Source organism: Crotalus tigris, unplaced genomic scaffold, assembly GCF_016545835.1.
Source record: "Crotalus tigris isolate CLP2741 ecotype Arizona unplaced genomic scaffold, ASM1654583v1 scf7180000020352.946698, whole genome shotgun sequence".
Taxonomy (NCBI): Eukaryota; Metazoa; Chordata; class Lepidosauria; order Squamata; family Viperidae; genus Crotalus; species Crotalus tigris.
In genome coordinates this window covers 513174-537500 of record NW_024097981.1, presented here as the reverse complement: position 1 = coordinate 537500, position 24327 = coordinate 513174, and the positions used below count along the sequence as shown (strand labels likewise).

Here is a 24327-nt window from a genome sequence, read left to right as displayed (position 1 = left end):
AGTCCACCATTTTTTTCCCCTTTTCCTTAGCTGTGCTACTCCCTTTTATTCTATTGGCTTTTGAAAGCCAATAGAATAGACTCTTTTGAATAGAGTCTAATTCTATTGGCTTTCAAAAGCCAATAGGAATTGTCCAGGCTGTCTCTGCCCTGCTGAGCCCGCCAAAAGTCCCATTCTGCAAACGGTGCTGCACCAGTTGAGTAATCCTCAACTTACGAGAGGTTGAGTAGTCCTCGACTTACGACCAGTTGGGGGTCGCAGCATTAAAAAGGTTGAGAACCACTGTACTGGAGGGATAGATGGACAGATGGACGGATGGATGGACAGGCAGATAGATGAGGATGGATGGGGAGATAATTTAGAATAGAATGGAATAGAATAGAATAGAATAGAATAGAATAGAATAGAATAGAATAGAATAGAATAGAATAGAATAGAATAGAATAGAATAGAAACTATAGAATGGAATGGAATGGAGTAGGGTAGAATAGAATAGAATAGAATAGAACAGAACAGAATAGAATAGAACAGAACAGAACAGAACAGAATAGAATAGAACAGAACAGAACAGAATAGAAAGAATAGAATAGAATAGAATAGAATAGAATAGAATAGAATAGGAAATAAGAATAGAATAGAATAGAATAGAATAGAATAGAATAGAATAGAATAGAATAGAATAAGGAATAGAATAGAATAGAATAGAATAGAATAGAATAGAATAGAATAGAACAGAACAGAATAGTCAGCCTTATAATCAGTAATTACCTGAATACTTTTCCACTTTCTGCACTTTCTGATTATAAGCCCAGTTTCCTGATTTTATAGAGCGCCTTAGATCAGCTCTTGCTATTCTAAGTGCTGCCACATCACCTGATTTGAAAGTGGATGTTTCTCACCTTCAGCATGGCCTGGGACATCCAAGGTTTCTCATTTGCTCTCGTGATAATAGACTTAAGAACACTGACATCCTCCACACATCTTTGGATTTAAGCAGACACAGTAGAAGCATCCTCGTTCACATCAGTATGCTGTCCATTTGTCGCAGCCTCTTCAAATATGTTCCAGTTTGTGTGCCCAAAACAGCCTTGTGGAGCTTCTATAACTCCTGCAGGCCACACTTGTTTTCTAATTGGTCCCTCTCTAACGAAGGCTAACTAACGAAGGCTTATATGCTGGCATAAGCTTCACAGAGAGATGCTCTGAGGAGCCAAAATGTAGGTGAGGGGCAGCTTTAAATGCTTTCTCAGAGTAAACTGAATCCAGAGAATTCACACCTCTAGTAGCCAAATCCATGTACTGATGGAAATTAGGGAGTCAGTCTGATTGAAGTCAGCCTGATTGAAATCCCCTGCCACAATGAAAACCCCCTCTGGGTGGATAGTTTGCAAGTTTCTGATGGTGCGATAAAGGGACTTCGTTCTCGCTGGCCCTGGAGGGGATATACGCAGCTATGATTAGGATGACAGTGAATTCTCTTGGCAAATAAAAGGGTCTGCATTTCACAGCCAAGCACTCGGCATCAGGAGAGCACTGACTGGAGACTTACCTTAGCATTGCTACGCCACCCACCTCTCCTTAATATAAATACCTGCACCCCTACCACAGGATTTTCCACTCAAATTGCTGCTCCTGTCCAGCCGAAATGTTGAAAAGCCCATCCTACTGAGAGCATTGTCTGGAACAGATGACTTTAACCATGTCTCTGTCGGGATTGTAGCACAACAGTTCTCTTGCCTCCCTGTTCGTGGCCAGCTTAAGCTTCAGATCGTCCATTTTAGTCTCTAGGGAGTGAACGTTGGCAAACAGGACAGATGAAAAAGGCACTCTGTGTGGATCAGCTTTCAATTTAGCTTGTGTTCCTGCACCACAACCTTTGCTTTTTCTGATCCTGTCTCTCTTCCACCTTTTCCTTAAAGGGGCCTCACTCTTTTTCACCCCTGGAGCACGCTGCCACCTATATATTTGTGTGTGTGTGTGTGTGTGTGTGTGTGTGTGTGTGTGTGTGTGTGTGTGTATATATATATATATATATATATATATATATATATATATATATATATATATATTACTATGGTACAAATAAAATACGAACACCAGGAGTATATAAATATAAAAATATACTTTACTAAAAGCTGCCAAGCTTTCATTTGGAAACTCCAAACATCATCAGGGCTAAGGAGCCAGTAAACAATGATGACTTAAATGGGTTTGGCTGACATTTGCACCCGGCTCATGGACCGCGTCACTGGTCCTGGCTGGTTAATTAGTGTTCCAGATGTTTCTTTATTAGTCTCCTTGCGCTTCCTTCTATCGTTCTTCCGGATCATTCCTCCCACCATTCCATTACTAACATTCATCTCCTCCACAACCTCTTTATCCTTATTTCCTTCCATAGTATTGACCCTCATCTCCTTTTTCTTTTCATTTTACTATTTCTTTTCATTTTACTATGGAAGGAAATAAGGATAAAGGGGTTGTGGAGGAGATGAATGTTATACATGTGTGTGTGTGTATGTATATATATATATATATATATATATATATATATATATATATATATGTGTGTGTGTGTGTGTGTGTGTGTGTGTGTGTGTGTGTGTGTGTGTGTGTGTATAGAGAGAGATGGATGGATAGCTAGCTATAGATAGAAAGATAGAAAAATAGAAAGGTGGGTAAGAAGGAAGGAAAGGAAGGAGGGGGAAGGAAAGAAGGAAGCAAGCAAGGAAGGGATGAAGGAAGGAAGGAAAAGAAAGAGAGAAAAAGAGGAAGGAAGAAAGGAAGGAAAAGAAAGAGAAAAAGAGGGAGGGAGGGAGGAAGGAAGGAAAAGAAGAGAGAAAAAGAGGAAGGAAGGAAGGAAAGAAGGAAGGAAGGAAAGGAAGGAAGGAAGGAAGGAAAAGAAAAAAGATAGATGGATGGATGATAGATAGTTGGAACAGAGGTAGAATGAATAGAGAACCCAGGCAGAGAGAAAGACAGAAACAGAGAGAGAATAATAGATAAGTGGATTGGAGGATGGAGGAATGGATGGAAGGATGGACAGACAGACAGACAGACAAATGAGGAGAGATGGGGAGAGATAGAATGAAGATAATAGTGAGAGAAATAGAGAAATTGACAGACATACAAACTCACACACACATATGCACACACAAGGGGGGGGGGCAAGATTGTAAAATAGGCCGGTTACTCATAGCCTCTGTTGCCATCCAAATGAGCAATTTTCTGCCTGCTTAATTTCACCAGTGTTTTCCTGGCCCACAGAGAAGATCTCCACCATCTCCACTTCCTCCACAAAACACTGGGCTTCTGTAAAAGAAAATAAACTTTGGGTGTCTTCCAAGGGCTCTGTTGTCCTCCGTTTAAAATAACCCGAATGCTGCTGACATTTAACAGAATTCGGTGATTTGAAACAGATTTGGTGGCTGGGCTGCCGTTGCCTTCCCAGCTATCTAAAGTATTTTTTTTTAAAAAAAATGCCCCCCCCAAAAAAGGAAAGCCCCCATTCCCTCACACTCTTGAGTTTTCCAAACCATCTGCCTCCAACGAAGCCCCATTCAGAAGAACAGGAAATGAGGATTTAAGAAGGGTTACTTATTTAGTCTTTATTCTATCTCTATTATTCATTATAAATAAGGCAAGGTGGTGAACATAATAATACTCCTTTCCCCCCTTTTTTTCCTCACAATAACAACCCTGTGAGGTGGGATGGGCCGAGAGAGAGAGGAACTGGCCCAATGATACTCAGTCGGCTTTCACGCAGGGCTAGAACTCCCTGTCTCCTGGTGTTTGGCCCAAAGTTACCCATCCAACTTTCGTGCCTAAGGTAGGACTAGAATTCACCAGGACTAGTCTCCTGGTGATTGGCTCAAAGTCATCCAGTCAGCATTCTACCTAAGGTGGGACTAGAACTCACTGTCTCCTGGTATTTGGCCCAAGGTTACTGAGCCTGCTTTCCTGCCTAAGGTGAGACTAGAACTTACCATCTCCTGGTGATTGGCCCAAAGTCACCCAGACAGCTTTAATGCCTAAGCCTAAGGTGGGACTAGAACTCACTGTCTCCTGGTGATTGGCCCAAGGTTACACAGCCTGCTTTCCTGCCTAAGGTGGGACTAGAACTCACCGTCTCCTGTTGATTGGCCCAAGGTTATCCAGCCTTCTTTCGTGCTTAAGACAGGACTAGAACTCACAGTTTCCTACTGATTGGTCCAAGGTCAGCCAGGCGGCTTTCGTGTCCTAAGGGAGGACTAGAACTTACCATCTCCTGGTTCTGAGATCAGCATCTTTTCCACTAAACCAGGGATAGGCAACCTTGGCTCTTTTAGGACTCATGGACTTCAACTCCCAGTCAGCTATTCTGACTCAGGAATTCTGGGAGCTGAAGTCCATGAGTCCTAAAAGAGCCGAGATTGCCTACCCCTGCACTAGACCAAACTGGCTTTTAGAGATATTATAGTACCTTTTAATTGGGTATCCCACTTGATCTCTATGGATCCTTGCTGAACCTCCTTCCCATTTCAGCACTAATTATTACCTAGGCACTTTACCATATGTGATAGACGCTGTCTGTACATAATTTCGTAGCTCACAACGAACCACATTTATAAATGAACTGTAGGAAGGGATGAAGATGCCAGCCATTTGCAAACTACAGGTAGTCCTCATCTTACAACCACAACTGAGCCCAAAATTTATATTGCTAGGTGAGAAATTTGTTAAATAAGTTTTGCCCAGTTTTACAACTTTCCTTGCCACACTTAATGATAATAATAACAACAATAACAATAATAATAATAATAAAGTTGAAAGGTCATCTAGTCCAATCCCCTGCTCAGGCAGTTGTTAAATGAATCGCTGAGATCGTTAAGTGAGTCACACGGTTGCTAAGTGAATCTGGCTTCCCCATTGACTTTGCTTCTCAGAAGGTCACAAGAGGGATCACATTACCCCGAGACACTGCAACCACCATAATGTTTATTTAGTGACTGTTCAAAGTTACAATGGTGCTAAAAATGTGACTTATGATTTTTTTTCACATTTACAACCGTTACAGCAGCCCCATGGTCACATGATCAAAATTCGGATCCTCGGCAACTGATTCATATTTATGACGGTTGCTGTATCCCGGGGTCACATGATCCACTTTTGCGACCTTCTCACAAGCAAAGTCAATGGGGGAAGCCAGATTCACTTAACAACCGTGTTACTAACTGCAGTGATTCGCTTAACAGCTGTACAAAGAAAAGTTGTAAAATGGGGCAAAACTAACTTAAGCACTGTCTCACTTAGCAACAGAAATTTTGGGCCTACCTTAAGTTGAGGCCTACCTATAGATGTAAAGTTAGTCAGGATGCATATTACACCACCAATGATTCAAATGACACTAGTCTATGAAAGACTTTATTCCATATCCATTATGTTTCAAATGTGATTAACAGAGTACAGAATTGGAAGGGACCTTAGAGATCTTCTAGTCCAACCCCCCCCCCCCCCGCTCAGGCAGGAGTCCTTATATCATTCAGGTGAAATGGCTGTCCAATCTCTTCTTAAAAACTTCCAGTATTGGAGCATTCACAATTTCTAGAGGCAATTCGTCCCACTGATTAATTGTCCTCACTGTCAGGAAATTTCTCCTTAATTCCAGATTGCTTCCCTCCTTGATTAGTTTCCATCTGTTGCTTCTCGTCCTGCCTTCAGGTGCTTTGGGGAATAGCTTGACTCCCTCTTCTTTGGGGCAGCCCCTCTTTCCTACTCATATGAGCCCCTCACCTCATATCTGTAGGGTACTTTACTTTGCTATAATCTTTGTAGCTTGTCAAAATTGACAGTCGTGGTAATAAACAGTTATTTCTTGTTGGTGATAACTACATCGCCAAAGAAGCTGCGAACAGAGTTTTGGATGATAATAAAAGGGTGGCAAGGAACAGGGCAGACCAGAGAGATTACCTAGCATAAAACAGGGTAGTAGTTTAGCATCTGTGTGTAAATCACTTTCTCAGTAAGCTTTCAACTACAGCTACAAAGATGCTTACGGGGCTGGAGGTTAAACATATAAAGAACAATTGCTGGAATTGGGTATGTCTAGTTTAATGGAAAGAAGGATTAGGCATAGGAGTAGGCCACCTTGGCTCTTTTATGACTTGTGGACTTCAACTCCCAGAATTCCTGAGCCAGCATGTCTCAGCTTGGAAACTCTCTCTATTTCTCCTCAGCATGGCTGGCTCAGGAATTCTGGGAGTTGAAGTCCACGAGTCATAAAAGAGCCAAGGTGGCCTACCTCTGGCCTAGGCCTAGGCCGCTTTATGACTTGTGGACTTCAACTCCCAGAATTCCTGAGCCAGCATGGCTCAGCTTGGAAACTCTCCCTTTCCCCTCAGCATGCTGGCTCAGGAATTCTGGGAGTTGAAGTCCATGAGTCATAAAAAAGCCAAGGTTGCCTATCCCTGGACTAGGGGATGACAGTCTTTTAGTATTTGAGGGGTGGCCACAAAGAAGAGGGAATCAAGCTGTTCTCCAAAGCACCTGAGGACAAAAAGCAACAGATATTGCTAAGTGAATTTTGCCCCATTTGACGACCTTTCCTGTCACAGTTGTTAAGTGAATCACTGTACTTATTAAGTTAGTCACACAGTTGTTAAGTGAATCTGGCTTCTCCATTGACTTTGGTCATGAGAAGGAGATCACAAGACCCTGGGACACTGCAGCCATCATAAATATGAGTCAGTTGCCCAGCGCCTGAATGCTGCTCCAGGGGGTTGGACTAGAAGACCTCTAAGATCCCTTCCAACTCTGTTATTTTGCTATGTTGTGGCTGGTGTCAGCTTTGACAATGTCCAGCCATTGTGTTCTTTGGCAACCTGGTTTTCTTTTTCCATCGACTTTTCCCAACATCATTGCTTTCTCTCATGAATTCTCCTGCATGTCACGGCCAAAGTAAGTGAGTCGCAGTTTTGTAATTTTGGCTTCCAGGGACACATCTAGTGTTATGCTCTCCACTACTTGCTTGTTAGTTACCTTTGCTGTCCCAGGAACACGCAGGAGACTTCTCCAGCTCTGCGGCTCAAACGAGTCAGTTTTCTTCCTGTTTTGATTTTTTAAAGTCCAACTTTCACCATGGAGGAAAAGGTCCCGATGCCATTTCAAATGCAGCTCTTGGCTGAGAGGAATAACAGAATAATGAGAGAGATCTTGGAGGTCATCTAGTCCAACCCTCTATTCTAGCAGAAGCCCCCATACCATTCTGGATAAATGGCTGTCCAGTCTCTTCTTAAAAATCTCCAGTGATGGAACACCCACAAAAAGAATAACAGAATAGCAGAATAACAGAATAGTAGAATAGCAGAATAACAGAATAGCACAATAACAAAATAGCACAATAACAAAATAGCAGAATAACAGCATAGCATAATAGCAGAATAACATAATAGCAGAATAGCAGTACAGCAGAATAACAGAATAGCAGAATAACAAAATAGAAAAATAACAGAATAACAGAACAGCAGTACAGCAGAATAACAGAATAGCAGAATAAGAGAGTAGCACAATAACAGAATAGCAGAATAGCAGTACAGCAGAATAACAGAATAGCAGAACAGCAGAATTGGAAGGGACTTTGGAGGTCTTCTAGCCCAACCCCTGGCTCAGGTAGGAAACCCTATATCTTTTCAGGCAAATGGCTGTTCAATCTTTTCTTAAAAGCATCCAGTGATGGAGCTGTCCTAAGGAATCTACTGGAATTTTGCTACCTATTCGGCAGGCTGGCTAACTGAATCCTTAGCTAGCAAAAACACAAATAGGATTATTTAGAAAGTGGGAGAGCAAGATTTCTATCCCACTCTTCTCCCTTATATCTGCTCATTTCCTAACACTCGGCCAGTTAACAGGCCAGAGAAGCATCTGTTGCCAATTTCCCATTTGCCAGCTATATTTGGAATTTGCTCTCTGAACACCCACGTTTCCAAATCCTTCTCCATCCCTCTGGCCTGAACTGTCTTTGCATCCTTCCGGTACTCAGGCTAATTAAAAAGAGAAGCCGGCTGCAAATGGATTTGAATCTAAAGCAAGGAGTTAATTAAAGTCAGATAAAATAGTGGATTGTCAGGTCCGAAAGATCAAACTTTCATGTGTGGAGGTCCCTTAAACTGATGTATTGTTAATCATGCTTATGCACAGGAATTTAGGTAGAGGATGATGATGATGATGATGATGATGATGATGGTAATAATAATAATAATAATAATAATAATAATAATAATAATAATAATAGTCAAACAGACGAGCACCTGCAACATAACACCCCAGACTTAACAATTGTCGATAAGAAAGACAAAAAAGTCTGGATAGTGGATGGGGCAGTGCCTGGAGATAGCAGAATAGAAGAGAAAGAACTGGAGAAGATAACAAAATACAAAGACCTACAAATAGAAATAGAAAGACTGTGGCAAAAGCAAGCAAGGGTAGTACCAATAGTCATAGGCTCCTTGGGTGCAATCCCAAAACAACTGGAGCACCACTTGAACACCATTGGCATTGACAAATTCGCTATTAGTCAATTGCAAAAGGCGGCCTTATTAGGAACTGCTTCCATCCTGCGACGATATCTGTAATACCATCAAACATCCACATCTGCCTATCCCAGGTCCTGGGTAAGGACTCGATAGGTAGACAAAATGCCAAATCCAGTCTGAACATCTGGCTGACTGTGCGATGATCGGTAATAATAATAATAATGATGAAGTTGGAAGGAACCTTGAAGGTCATCTAGTCCAACCCCCTGCTCAGGCAGGAGACTTTATACTATTTCAGACAAATGGCTGTCCAATCTCTTCTTAAAAACCTCCAGTGATGGAGCACCCACCACTTCTGGTGGCAAGTCATTCTACTGGTTAATTGTTCTCCCTGTCAGGAAATTTCTCCTTAGTTCTACATTTTTCCAACAGTTCGCTCACTGTGATTTGTTTAATGAGGGATCAGACACTCTTAATATTTCCCTTCTTTTAGAGAAACTTTTAGAATACAGAATGCAGGTGATCCTCGAATTATGTCCACCATTGGCCCCAACATTTCTGTTGCTAAGTGAAAGTGAGTTTTGCCCTTGTTTATGACTTTCCTTGCCACAGTTGTTAAGTGAATCACTGCAGTTGTTAAATTAGTCACACGGTTGTTAAGTGAATCTAACTTCCCTTGTCAAAAGGTCACAAAAAACCCCAGGGACACTGCATTCATTACCAAGTATGGTCATAAAACATCTGCAAGAAAACCATCAAGCTCAGATAAGCACCAATGTCCCCACTCTAAAACTATCCATCTAAAATTATTAATTCAACTTACAGTCAAGAAATCCTTCCAAAGAGTTATTATTGCTTTACTTTATAAAACTAAGGAGAAATTTCCTAACGGTGAGAACAATGAATCAGTGGAACAGAAGTTGTGGGTGCTCCAACATTGGACATTTTTAAGAAGAGATTGGACATTTGTCTGAAATAGTATAAAGTCTCCTGCTTGAGCAGGGGGTTGGGCTAGATGACCTCCAAGGCCCCTCCCAACTCTGTTATTCTGTTACTCTGAAGGATTCCCCAGCCATCGTTCAGTGCTAACTGCTGTTTGTGCTACTTTATAGCATGCTGACAGGGAGAATCTGCTTAACACAACCTAACATAGATTATCCAGAAATATGACAGCAACTGCCAGGGTTAAATAAAGAGGCAGAATTTTGCTGAAAGCTGTTGAGAATTTGAGCCTTGCATAAGTCCAAAGCAACTTGCGCAAGAAGTGGCAGATTGCTCAAAAACGGGTGGATCTTTTCAAAGAAGGCTTTGAGGTCAGACTTTAGCGGATTGCATATTGTTCGAAATTTTGCATTAGCGATTGCAAGGCCCATATCAATCTTGCATGTCTAAAATTACATTTTGTCCCAAAGCACCGTCTTTTTTTTTTTTTTTAAGTGGAATTCATTGGGCTGGTCTTCTCCAATCTCAGAGACTGCAGACTAAATCTTTCCCCGACAATTTTGCTTATTTCCATTCTTTTGTGGGAGGATCACATGCGTATATCCATTTTTCCATACATCTCCTCCAATACAGGTAGGCTGTCATGGTTCCAACAGATGAAACTCTTCAAAGAACTTCGAGGCATTGTTTACCTTAAAGAATCTTTATTTGAGAAGCATAGCATCGGCACTAACACAGTCAAAGGCAAAAACTGGATTCCCCTCTCCTGAGCACATAGTATCAAAGCACAATTCCCTCCTCCAATTAACCGTCATAAATCACATTCTCCAATTAGCTTGAAATGCAGGCTTTCCCTCCAGTTCTCCAGCCCAGGCAATTCTTATCATCTCTTATTTCATTAACCTTGGTTCTCACACTAGGTCCAGTATTGTTATGTCTATCTAAATTCTCATGCATATTCCTCCCCATCCCAGCATCATCTAACTTTAAAAGTAAAACATAAGAAGAAAATAGTTGCATCTTTAACTGTTGTCAAAGCAAAAACATCTGGTGTTAGCAGCATTGACATAGGCACTGGAAAAAGTGATCTATGACTGTTTTTCACACTTATAACCATTGCAAGGGACCCTATGGTCACATGATCAAAATTCCGATGCTTGTCAACTGGCATGTACTTATGACAGTTGAAGGGTCCTGGGATGTGTGATCCTCTTTTGCAAAGCAAAGTCACTGGGGAAGCCAGATTCACTTAGCGACCATGTTACTCACTTAACAACTGCAGTGATTCACTTAACAACTGCGGCAAGAAAGGTCATAAAATGGGGCAAAACTCACTTTAACAAATTTCTCACTTAGCAACATCAATGTTGGTCCCAGTTGTAGTCGTAAGTCAGGGACTCTTTTCAGGACAGTTTTGATTTATTCCCATTTCTTTGTGAAAGGATTACTGATTGACAGTTCGGATTTTGTCGAGAAGGTGAAATACATGACCGGCTTCATTTTAGACAAGAGACTTTCAATAATTACAGGTAGTCCTCACTATACGACCACAACTGAGCCCAAATTTTCTGTTGCTGAGTGAGAGAGTTGTTAAGGGACTTTTGCCTCTGTGGTATTCTGTCGACTGCTTTCCTTCTCAACCAGTGGCAAATTTGCCTGACCAACAGCCAGCCAAGACACAGTGAAGATCTTTCCATTTTGTTTATTGCAATAAATGGGAAGAAGCTATCATAGCTTGTTCATCATCTCAAATCAACATCTTTATCCATCCCCTACACTGGCCACTCATCCCTCCTCGTTCCCCATTGGCTGAAGTACTATGAGGTTACACTCTCTCCGTCTACCTCCTATGCGTTTCCTGAGACCCTCCCTAAACCTAGAAAATAGAGCTGGAAGGGACCTTGGAGGTCTTCTAGTCCAGCCCCCTGCTCAAGCAGGAGAACCTGTACCATCTCAGACAGGTGACTGTCCAGTCTCTTCTTAAAAACCTCCAGTGATGGAGCACCCACGATTTCTGGAGGCAAGCTATTCCATTGGTTAATTGTCACACGCGCATTATAATTAGCGGGTTATATATGCAAGACGTGCCAATTAATATTTTAAGCATGCGCTTTGCTTACTACTACTTCTTACTTCTTAGAAAAACCATCTATTTTTCGGAATATCAGGCACTTGCCACAATTTGTGTGCCCCTCTGCTGTGGCTAAGCTAGCAACTTCCTCTTGCAGCTATTTTGCAGCTCAAATGTTTCCACTCCTCACTCTAAAACCCTTTCTCCTGTGGTCTGTGCTCTGGGTCCATGGAGTTGTAGGTCCTTCTGCGATCAGGCTAGCTGTTTCCTCTTACAGCTTTGTTACTTTCTGGAGATCCCTCACCCGTATTCTCTGTCACCCTATTCTATGATCATTGTGGCCTAGTTGCTAGATAATCACTGCCCTTGTTAATTTAGTAACCTGGTTGTTAAGTGAATCTGGTTTCCTGGTTGATTTTGCTTATCAGAAGGTCTCAAAAGGGGATCACATGACCTTGGGACACTGCAGCTGTCATAAATACAAGTCAGTTGTTGCAAGTGTCTGGATGTTTTTAAGAAGAGACTGGACAACCACTTGTCTGAAATGGTATAGGGCAGGGGTAGGCCACCTTGGCTGAGGGGAAAGGGAGAGGCTTCCAAGCTGAGCCATGATGGCACAAGAATTCTAGGAGTTGAAGTCCATAAGTCATAAAGCGGCCTAGGCTTAGGCCAGAGGTAGGCCACCTTGGCTCTTTTATGACTGGTGGACTTCAACTCCCAGAATTCCTGAGCCAGCCATGCTGAGGGGAAAGGGATAGTTTCCAAGCTGAGCCATGCCGGCTCAGGAATTCTGGGAATTGAAGTCACAAGTCATAAAAGAGCCAAGGTTGCTTACCCCTGGTATAGGGTTTCCTGCCTGAGCAGGGGGTTGGACTAGATGACCCCCAAGGTACCTTCCATCTGTTATTGTTATTCTTCCTTCCTTCCTTCCTTCCTTCCTTCCTTCCTTCCTTCCTTCCTTCCTTCCTTCCTTCCTTCCTTCCTTCCTTCCTTCCTTCCTTCCTCCCTCCCTCCCTCCTTCCGTCCTCCAACACTGGAAGTTTTTAAAGAAGAGACTGGACAGCCCTTTGTCTGAAATGGTATAGGGTTTCCTGGCTGAGCAGGGGGTTGGACTAGATGACCTCCAAGGTACCCCTTTATCTGAATTTTGATCACGTGACCATGGGGATGCTGCAACCGTTGTAAGTGTGAAAAACGGTCATTAATTATTTTTTCCTAGTGTCGTAACTTTGAACGGTCACTAAATGAACTGTTGTAAATCGAGGATGACCTGTATACGGATGGTAGGATTTTAGCTTTGCCATATCTTTCTGGCGTCCATTTTTTCCCCTCTTGTTCTTGTTTTGAAGATCTGTAATAAAAACACCATTGTCTTTAAAGCAAGTCCAATTTTGTCCAGTTGTCCAGTCCATCCACTGTGCAGTAACTGATTTTGTTTTGAAATCTTCTTACTCTTAAATGACCTCTGAGGAGAGAATTAGGAGGAACTCTGACATTGTGCCAGAGGCTAAACTGAAGATTTTTTAAAGCCAAAGGGAAGGAGAGTTTTAATTTAATTACCCAATCAATTGAAGCTTTCTCCTTGGGTGGATTTTGGCAGTGATTTTGGATAAATTTCTAGACTGCTTTTCCTTTTTGAATTTCATTCCAAGCTTCCAGACACACCCTCTGAAAAGGAAATATCCATATTTACAATCACAGGGGAAAATAAAATAAAGCCAATTTAGGTCCACTAAGAATAGTTTCGGGTGTTGTTGTTTTTTCTTGGATAAATGTTATTTAGAAAACTGGAAGAATTTCATCAGTGCAATGCAAAGAATTGTGATTTCCTTTTTTTTAAAAAAAAACTATTTTTATTTTATTCAAAAAAAGTTAAAATACAGAACACCATTTTTTTTTTTAAAAAAAAAATTCAAACAGAATCTCACCTTTAATCTCTTGAGAGAAAATAATAGGGAGGAAATTGCTAAAAGATTAAGGTTAAGATACCTTTTATTGTCATTTTTCTGTCTATACAAGGGCATACCTACAAAATGACAGCAAAATACCTCTCTTTCTCTCTCTCTTTCTCTGTCTGTCTATCGATCTGTCTATTTATCTATCTCTTTATCCTCTCTCTTATTATCTACCCATCCCTCTGTCTTTCTCTTTCTCTCTTTTTCTCTCATCTATCCATCCATTTTATCTCTTTCTCTGCTATCTCTCTTTCACTCTCTCAAGCTATTTTTTCTCTTTATCTCTCTATTTCTCTATATCTATCTATCTCTATATCTATCTATCTATCTATCTATCTTTTATCTACAAATCTATCTATCTATCATATATCATCTGCGTGTGTCTATCTATCTATCTATCATCATCTATCTATCTATCTATCTATCTATCTATCTATCTATCTATCTATCTATCTATTAGCTCTCTCTCTCGCTCTCTCTATCTACTTACAGCTCTCTCTCTCTCTATTATCTATCATATATCATCTGTGTACACGTAGTCCTTGATGTACGACAGACATGTCAAACTCGCGATGTCACATGACGTCGCATGATGTATCGGAGCTTTTTCAACATTGCCGGCAATGGGGTGGGCGCAGCTCCGGTATGATGAAACCAGCCAGCGGGCTGGCAGTTTGACACTCCTGATGTACGACCACAATTGAACCAAAATATTGGTTGCTAAGTGAGACATTTGTTAAGTGAATTTTGCTCTATTTTGCGACCTTTCTTGTCTCAAAGTTGTGAAGTGAAACGCAGTAGTTCTTAAGTTAGTAACATGGTTGCTAAGTGAATCTGGCATTGACTTTGCTTTCCGGAAGGTCGCAAAAGAGGATCATGTGATCCCAGGACACTGCAACCCCTCATAAATGCAAATCAGTTGCCATGCGTCTGAATTTTGATCCCGTGACTATGGGGATGCTACAACGGTCATAAGTGTGAAGTCCACCCATCTTAAAGTTGCCAAGGTTGAGAAACACCTAAAGCTGAATTAATCTACCAGAGAGAGAGAAAAATCTTTGCATGCTAAAGATCTTCCTAGCATATAAGCCAGGGGTAGGCCACCTTGGCTCTTTTATGACTCGTGGACTTCAACTCCCAGAATTCCTGAGCCAGCCAAGCTGAGGGGAAAGGGAGAGGTTTCTAAGCTGAGCCATGCTGGCTCAGGAATTCTGGGAGTTGAAGTCCACGAGTCATAAAAGAGCCCAGGATGCCTACTCCTGGTATAGGGTGCCATGCTGGCAGAGGAATTCTGGGAGTTGCACCCATCTTAAAGCCATTCAAGTTGAGAATCTCTATATTAAAGAGAACTCACAACTAAAGAAGCTGAATTAATTCACAAGACAAGAAAACTTTGTCCCCTAAAGATCTCTAAACTATGTAGTTTAGAGGATTAGGGGTACCATGGTGACTGGGGAATTCTGGGAGTTGAAGTCCACCCATCTTAAACCCATTGACTTTGCTTGTTAAATGCTGGCTGGGAAGGTTACAAATCAGGGGTCATGTGACCTGGGATGCTGCAGCCGTCATAAATGCAAGAATCCCCTCAGTTGTTAAGTGAATCATGCCGTCCTTAAGCTTGTGGGCTGGGGAATTCTGGGAGTTGAAGTCCACTTATCTTAAAGTCACCAAGTTAAGACACTCTTAACTGTCACTGCCAAACCAAAAAAATTGCTAATTCCATATAGGTAGTCCTCAACTTACAACTGCAACTGAGCTGAAATGTATGTTGTTAAGTGAGATATTTGTTAAATGAGTTTTGCTCCATTTTACGACCATTCTTGCTATGGTCGTTAAGCAAATCACTGCAGTTGTTAAGTTAGTGATACGATCATTAAGCGAATCTGGGCTTCCCCCATTGACTTTGCTTTGTCAGAAGTCAAAAGAGGATTACGTGAGCCAGGGACACTGCGACGGTCATAAAAATGAGTCAGCTGTCAACTGTTTGAATTTTGATCACGTGAATCATGGAGATGCTGCAACTGGGTCACCTGAGTGAAAAACGTTCCTAAGTCCCCTTTTTCAGTGGCATTGTTACTTTGAACGGTCACTAAATGAAGCGTTATAAGCCGAGGACTAGCTGTATTTCCCAGGCACCCCAAAGAATTTGATTCCAGACATTGCTTTGATTTGCATCTTCTCGACACTCCTCGCCCTGCGCTAGCTATCATCTTGTACTCTGTTGTCTTGGGAGGAAATTGTGACGGATTCTTGATTCGGTGCTGGAAGCAATCAACACACTCGCTGAAGGCATCTCGAGTCAAATCAGAACCTCTTGTAGAATCATTGTGAATGCCACAAAAGGGTTGTGTTGGAAAATAGAAACAGTGGTGTGCCAACTCGGCAGGGAGAGCAATCGAGGAAGATTTAAAACGCTGCCTGCAACGTCCGCATTTCTTTAGCGGTTTACCTGCAGACGTGCATTTCATTCGGGGATGCCATGCAGAAGGGAATGTAGCAGCCGTACTCTTTATGGAATCAGCTCATTAGGGTTACTACAGCTAGTCCTGGACTTATGACCGTTCGCTTAGGTGACCATTCAAAGTTGCAACAGACTCCCCCACCCCCAAAAGCCTCCTGTTTTGGAGTTATGGTGCTTTAGTCCCTCCATAGTAGCCCCAAAGATGCTTTTCCAGGAGACAACTGAACTATTTTGTTTTCGTTTGAAGATGTTTCGCTTCTCCTCCAAGAAGCTTCTTCAGCTCTGACTGGATGGTGAAGCTGAAGAAACTGCTTGGATGAGAAGTGAAATGTCTTCAAAGAAAAACAAGAAAGTCCAGAGGCCTCCTGGAAAAGCATCTTTGGGATAACTATGACCTGGATGATGGAGAATCTCCATAGACAAATGCCTCCATGGCAGTGGTGGGACTCAGACGGTTCGCACCATTTCGGCAGAACCCGTAGTTAATTTTTTGTTGCCCAGACCCAGAATGGACTTCCGGAAGCAGCATCCACACAGAGAACCGGCTGTTCACCGATTTGAATCCCACCACTGCTCCCTGGTTGTTCACACTTATGACCAACTGAAGGGATACTGCAGCACTCTCCTTCCCATCCCATGCCCACTGGCTCCCCACGTTTTGGTTATGTGAGGATCCATTCTTTTCAACGCCATTGTAACTATAAATGCTCACTTTATAACATAATGTAAGATGATAGATAGATAGATAGATAGATAGATAGATAGATAGATAGATAGATAGATAGATAGATAGATAGATAGGTATGGATGGACGGATGGACAGACGGATGGACGGACGGACAGAAAGAGACAGACAGACAGACAGACAGACAGATAGATAGATGAAGGAAGGAAGCAAGGAAGCAAGGAAATAAAGAAGCAGGTAGGGAGAGAGAGAAATATGGAAGGAGAGAAAAAGGAAGGAAGGGAGGGAGAGAAGATAAAGATGGATGGATGGATGATAAATATAGATGATATATAGATATATAGATGATAGATAGATAGATAGATAGATAGATAGATAGATAGATAGATAGATGTGGATAAGGTATACTGCAGATACATAGATAAATGGTAGATGATGAAAGAGAGAAAGAAAATGATATATAAATAGATGATAGGTAGGTAGAGATAGATGGATAGATAGAGATGATAGATAAGATAAAATGGAGAAATGGAGAGACAGAAAGAGAAAAAGAGAGAGAGAGAGAGAGATGGAGAGAAAGAAAATGATATATAAATAGATAGATGATAAGTAGGTATGACTGGATTATTTTATTGGATTGTTTTATTGTTTTACGACTGTTTTTAATTTTGTACGCCGCCCTGAGTCCTTTGGGATTGGGCGGCATATAAATATTTGTAAATAAATAAATAAATAAATAAATAGATGGATGAATAGATAGATAGATCATTAAATAGATAGATAGATCAAGAAATAGATAGAGAAATAAGTTAAATAGAGAGATAGATAGAGAAATAGAGAGAGAGAGAGAGAGAGGTTAAATCGAGAAATAGGTAGATGATAGATATAGTAGATAGATAGATAGATAGATAGATAGATAGTAGATAGATAGATAGATAGATAGATAGATAGATAGATAGATAGATAGAAGATAGATAGATAGTAGATAGATAGATGGATGGATGGATGGATGGATGGATGGATGGATGGAGGGAGGGAGGGAGGGAGGGAGAGAGGGGGGTAGATGGATTAACAGAAACAGACAGGTGTGTAGATAGCTAATCAGCCATTGATCCTCCATTCCTTCCCATTGCCATGCAGCCTGGCGTTCTCACCGTGGGCCTCTTCTGTGCTTTCCCACAGGCTGCATCCATGCATTCAAACTGTTTCATCAAGAAGGAACAAGAAGCGTGTTTAGACACCATCCAGAAACTGACGGCTACTATGACCGTCAATGGATCAACCCCAGGTACGTGCTGGAACCCGTCACAAATGACCAGTTTCCTTTCCTTCCAGATCTCAAATTCAGTAAAATCAGTAAAATCCTGCCAGATCACAAAATCCATAAGAAAAATAATACGGGAGATCACCATGGAGCACAACATTTATGTTGCTAGGCAAAAGTAATTTTTGCCTCGTTTTGCAACCTCTCTACCACAGTTGTTAAGTGAACCCCTGAAGTTGTTAAGTTAATACCACGGTCGTTAAGTGAATCTGGCTTCCCCATTGATTTTGCTGGTCAGTTGGTCACAAAAGGGGATCGCGTGACCCCCGGGACACTGCAACCATCATAAGTACGAGTCAGTTGCCAAGCGACTGAATTAGGATCATGTGATCACAGGGACGCTGCAACGGTTGTAAGTGTGAAAAGCGATTGTCACTTTTTTCAGTGGTGTTGTAACTTCAAACAAAATGAACTGCGGTTAAGTCAGCACTGAAGCTAATAATTCTTTATAAGGTAGTTCCAGACTTATTAAGAACACAATTAATTTCCTTTGCTAAAGCCTGGTGGCTGTTAAGAGAGTTGAGCTGGATTGTTAATCAAAACAGAACAACACAGTTAGGAGGGACCTTGGAGGGGATCTAGTCCAACCTCCTGCTGAAGCACTGCAATTGTTAAGCGAGTCACATGGAATACAGCTTAGCACGGGAAATTTTCGGGTCAGTGGTGGCCATAACTTGAGTTCCTCACCTATATATAAAATTAGTGCAAATAGCATTTCCTTTTGGAACTGAGGATATTGTTGTCTGGTCCGGTCATAAAACAATCAAGTTCAAAGATCAGCAAGGACCCCATTTCTTCTTCTTCCTCCTCCTCCTCCTCCTCCTCCTCCTCCTCCTCCTCTCGGCAAACCCCATTCGCTCCTAGCACTGATGATGTTCCCTAGTTGGGTCATGAAACGCCTGCATTAAAACAAGCTCAGAGAACACCAAGGACCCCACAGTCCTCCTCCTCTTCCCCCCCCTTCCTCCTCCTCTTCTTCCTCTTCCTCCTCCTCCTCCTCCTCTTCTCCACAAATCCCACTCCCTTCTAGCAATGATGAAGTTCCCTAGTTGGGTCATGAAACGTCTGCAAAGAAACAACCAAGTTCAGAGATCACCAAGGACCCCACAGCCTCCTCCTCCTCCTCCTCCTCCCAGTCCCCATTCCCTCCTAGCACTGACATTGTTACCTAGCTGGGTCATGAAACATCTGCAAGCAGAGCACCATGTTCCGAGACCACCAAGCACCCCACAGTTAAACCCTGAGTTATAAATCTTCTCTTCTGTTGAAATAAGATCTTGCTGTTGCATCTGGCAAACCCTGGATTGAGGCATTACACCAGTGGTTCTCCACCTGTGGGTCGGGACCCCATTTGGGGTCGAACGACCATTTCACGGGGGTTGCCAAACAACGCAATCCGCCATTTCCCCCCCCTTTTCCTTAGCTGTGCTACTCCCTTTTATTCTATTGGCTTTTGAAAGCCAATTGAATAGACTCCCTTGAATAGAGTCTAATTCTATTGGCTTTCCAAAGCTAATAGGAATTGGCCAGGCTATCTCTGCCCTGCTGAGCCCGCCAAAAGTCCCATTCTGCAAACGGTGCTGCACCAGTTGAGTAGTCCTCGACTTACGACCAGTTGAGTAGTCCTCGACTTACGACCGGTTAGGGGTCGCGGCATTAAAAAGGTTGAGAACCATTGCATTACACGAACATCCCAAATGCCCATTTACTCCCGAGCAAGGCACAGCTGTCTTAGACCCTGTCACCATGGAGCAGGCAACATTTTCCAAAATTCACATCTGTGAAATTGTCTCTCTCCCCCCCCCCCAACTTGGCAAAAACTGGCCCTAATTTCCACACACAAACACCCTGCACATCAGTCCCGGCTGTTTCGCTCATTTGCTTCTAATGGCTGCAACGCTCGTTCGGCTCTATTGGCAGCAGGAGAATTCCCGCCGTTGTGTTTTTGCTCATCGACAATATTGTTTTGTGGAAAGAAAAGAGGAATTTGGGAAAAGCAGCAGAAAAAATGTCCTTTGGGAGTTGTGGATGTGTGCAGTGGGGCTGAGAGGGACGTTTTGTCTCATGCCCTCTTGGTGTCAGAATTGGAAAAATGTGGAAGGGTCTCTTTTCTCTCTTTAAAAAAAAAAAATCACTTTATTTCATCCAACAAAAAGGTAAGGCCTTCCGACAACCACTGGCAAACAGAAAAGAAGAACTAAGAAAGCAGGAAGAGGCTTACACTGAAATAGGGTCACCATGTATTCAAACTATTGTGTAAGCTGTTGTCTCCTTCATCCCTTCCCTTCCCTTCCTTCCTTCCTTCCTTCCTTCCTTCCTTCCTTCCTTCCTTCCTTCCTTCCTTCCTTCCTGTAACATTGTTTTTACCATTCTTTCCTCTGGCTCCAGCTGTATTTTTGGTGACTAGGACAAAATGGGTAGGACAATTCCTCTCCCCTTCCTCTGTTAACTCCTTACCTTCCTGTCCCTTCTTGTCCCTTCCCTTCTTCCTTTCCATCCCTTCCCTCTTCCCTTCCTCCTTCCCTTCCTCCTCCCCCTTCCCTCTTCCCTTCCCCTTCCCTTTCCTCCTTCCCTTCCTCCTTCCCTTCCCCCTTCCTCTTCCTTTCCCCTTCCTTTCCTACTTCCCTTCCCTTCTTCCTTCCCTTCCTCTTCCCCTTCCCCTTCCCTTCCTCCTTCCCTTCCCCTTCCTCTTCCCTTCCTCCTTCCCTTCCCCCTTCCCTTCCCCTTCCTTTCCTACTTCCCTTCCCTTCCCCCTTCCCCTTCCCTTCCTCCTTCCCTTCCTCTTCCCCTTCCCCTTCCCTTCCTCCTTCCCTTCCCCTTCCTCTTCCCTTCCTCCTTCCCTTCCCCCTTCCTCTTCCCTTCCCCTTCCTTTCCTACTTCCCTTCCCCCTTCCCCTTCCCTTCCTCCTTCCCTTCCTCTTCCCCTTCCCCTTCCCTTCCTCCTTCCCTTCCCCCTTCCTCTTCCCTTCCTCCTTCCCTTCCCCCTTCCCCTTCCCGCTTCCCCTTCCCCTTCCCCTTCCTTTCCTCCTTCCCTTCCCTTCCTGTCCCTTCCCTTTCCCTTCCCTTCCCTTCCTGTTCCCTTTCCCTTACTGCCCCTTCCCTCCATCCTTCCTCTTCTCCTTCCCTTTCTTCCTTCTCAACCATCCCCACTCCACCATCTTCTCAACCTTAAGAGTTCTTAAATAGAATTCTGCCGTCTTTTCCAAAAAAGGAGAAAAGCGATTTAAAACAACCATATAAAATATCGTGGGACCTCTGAATTCAGACAGGCTAACCTCCAGTGCACAACATGCTGGACATCCCGGTAATTGAAGAAAAACAGATTACTTACAGATAAAGACAATACCAACTGACAGTAAAGTAGAATAGCTGAAAAGGAACTTGGAAAAAATTGTGAAATATCAAGATTTAACCTCCCAAATTGAGAGAGTAGGGAATAAACCAGCAAATTGTTCCCCCATAGTTATTAAACTGTTAGGAGCTTTAATAGAATTGTCAAAACAGCTGAAAAAAATAGAATTATTCAGTCTTACAGCATTACGTTTGAAAAAAAAATACAGCTTTGCTTCGAACCCCATATGTACATATATTAGTGATATTTGGACTATTCTTAGAACTTGAATTAATTCCCAAGCACCTGAAGTATTCTATTTTACACATAGTCCTTGACATTTGTCCACAATAGGGCCCAGGTTTTATGTTACTAAGCGAGACATTTGTTAAGTCAGTTTTTCCCCATTTTATGACCTTTTTGTGCCCCTGTTTTGCGACCTTTCGACAAGCAAAGTCAATGGGGAAACCAGATTCACTTAACAACTGAAGTGATTTGCTTAATAACAATGGCAGTGGAGATTGTAAAATGGGGCAAAACTCACAACCAATGTCTCGTTTAGCAACAGAAATTTTGGGGTCAATTGTTGTCGTAAGTCAAGGAGTCCCTGCATTGATTCATTCATTCAATTTCTACGACTCCACACACCTTACAACTCCAAAATCTGTATTACAATTAAAAATACTAAAAAAAGTTTTTAAAAAAAACAATAAAAACACAAGTAAAAACATCCAGATTAAATATCCTTAGGAGCAAGGCCGCCAGGAACATTCCAGAAAATGAAAGGAAGTGGGTGGTCCTCAACTTACAATTCGGTCATTTAATGACTTTTCAGAGTATTGACATATGGACCTAGTGAGGGGGAGGGGTCAATACTTATGACCCAGATTCAAAATTCTAACAGTTGCCCTTCCTGCCACATGACTGCAGTTCACGGCTCTTTACCCTGCCCCAGAGTCACATGACCGTATTTTGTGATGTTTCTACCAAGAACCGACGTTTACATCCAGTTTTCCTTAAAATCCTATGATGGAGAATCACTGCTTAGCCTAACAACCACAGCATTTGTTTAATAATGTGGATTCACTTAACAGCCATAGTGATCCACTTAATGAGCACTGCAAAAAAGAATAGAAAAGAAAATACAGAATATAGGATAGGATAGGATAGGATAGGATAGGATAGGATAGGATAGGATAGGATAGGATAGGATAGGATAGGATAGGAGAAGTGAAATATGGAATGGAAATAGAATAGAATAGAATAGAATAGAATAGAATAGAATAGAATAGAATAGAATAGAATATGGAATGGAATAGAATAGAATAGAATAAGAATAGAAATTAGAATAGAATAGAATATAGAATGGAATGGAATAGAATAGAATAGAATAGAATATGGAATGGAATAGAATAGAAATAAGAATAGAATAGAATAGAATAGAATAGGAATAGGAATAGAATAGAATAGGGGAATAAGAATAGAATAGAATAGAATAGAATAGAATAGAATAGAATAGAATAGGGGAATAAGGGAATAGAATAGAATAGAATAGAATAGAATAGAATAGAATAGAATAGAATAGAATAGAATAGAATAGGAGGAATAAGGGAATAGAATAGAATAGAATAGAATAGAATAGAATAGAATAGAATAGAATAGAATAGAATAGGGGAATAAGGGAATAGAATAGAATAGAATAGAATAGAATAGAATAGAATAGAATAGAATAGAATAGAATAGAATAGAATAGAATAGAATAGAATAGAATAGAGGAATAAGGGAATAGAATAGAATAGAATAGAATAGAATAGAATAGAATAGAATAGAATAGAGGAATAAGGGAATAGAACAGAACAGAACAGAATAGAATAGAAACTTTACTGTCACTTTAAATGTACACTAATCAGCATACCTTCAAATGAAATTGTGTTGCATTCAACTCTCAAAAAAGGTCATAAAAACACATCAGTAGGCTTCATTATGGACATAACTTTAGGACTACCTGAAAAATTGTTCAGCTCCAGGAGGGCTGTTGTCCATCCATAATTGGAGAAGAAAGAGAAACAAAAGATTTCTAGAAAAGGAGAGGAAATGAGTGGGTTTTCCCCTTTGAAGCTTTAATTGCAAATTCCTAAGATTGCCTTCTCTTGGCATTCAGCAATGATGGGAAATGGCATCTCCACAGATCGTGAGGCTTGTGGATGAAAGCTTCTGTCTCTTGACCCTTGCCGACTTTAGTAAAGGACTTTTAGGTCCTTCCCATAGGAGACAGGCTGGACGTTCCATAAAGGTTTGCCAACCCGGCTGATACATCTGGGATGACCACCAACATGGGTGGTTGATTTCAACTGTTCCTACCCTCAAGGGTTGATTTACTCTTGATCTTGAAATTGAGGACATGTTGGTCTACCCCATGGTTCCTTCTTTAGGGAACCCTTGTTAATTTTCCAGGGATAAAGATGGAATTTGGAGCCAGTTCAGTGCAGTGGTTAAGGCATCAGGCTAGAAACCAGGCATGAAAGCTGGCTGGGTGACTTTGAGCCAATCACCAGGAGACTGTGAGTTCTAGTCCCACCTTAGGCATGAAAGCTAGCTGGGTGACTTTGGGCCAATCACCAGGAGACTGTGAGTTCTAGTCCCATTTTAGGCATAAAAGCTGACTGGGTGACTTTGGGCCAATCACCAGGAGACAGTGAGTTCTAGTCCCACCTTAGGCATGAAAGCCAGCTGGGTGACTTTGGGCCAATCACCAGGAGACGGTGAGTTCTAGTCCCACCTTAGGCATGAAAGCTGGCTGGGTGACTTTGGGCCAATCACCAGGAGACTGTGAGTTCTAGTCCCACCTTAGGCATGAAAGCTAGCTGGGTGACTTTGGGCCAATCACCAGGAGACTGTGAGTTCTAGTCCCATTTTAGGCATAAAAGCTGACTGGGTGACTTTGGGCCAATCACCAGGAGACTGTGAGTTCTAGTCCCATTTTAGGCATAAAAGCCGGCTGGGTGACTTTGAGCCAATCACCAGGAGACTGTGAGTTCTAGTCCCATTTTAG

General features: G+C 42.0%; 1 protein-coding gene across 7 annotated transcripts in view; it reads left to right on the top strand.

The window, feature by feature from the left end:
• ADCYAP1R1 (ADCYAP receptor type I) overlaps positions 1-24327 on the top strand; it is a 98806-nt gene that overhangs the window by 36947 nt on the left and 37532 nt on the right. For all 7 annotated transcript variants that reach the window (XR_005559576.1, XM_039366770.1, XM_039366771.1 and 4 more), the window contains exon 3: positions 17804-17909. Coding sequence is in view for 6 of the 7 variants with exons in the window: in XM_039366770.1 (XP_039222704.1) it covers positions 17804-17909 (106 nt within the window). In the remaining variant the exon portion in view is untranslated. The remainder of the gene's footprint in view (positions 1-17803; positions 17910-24327) is intronic.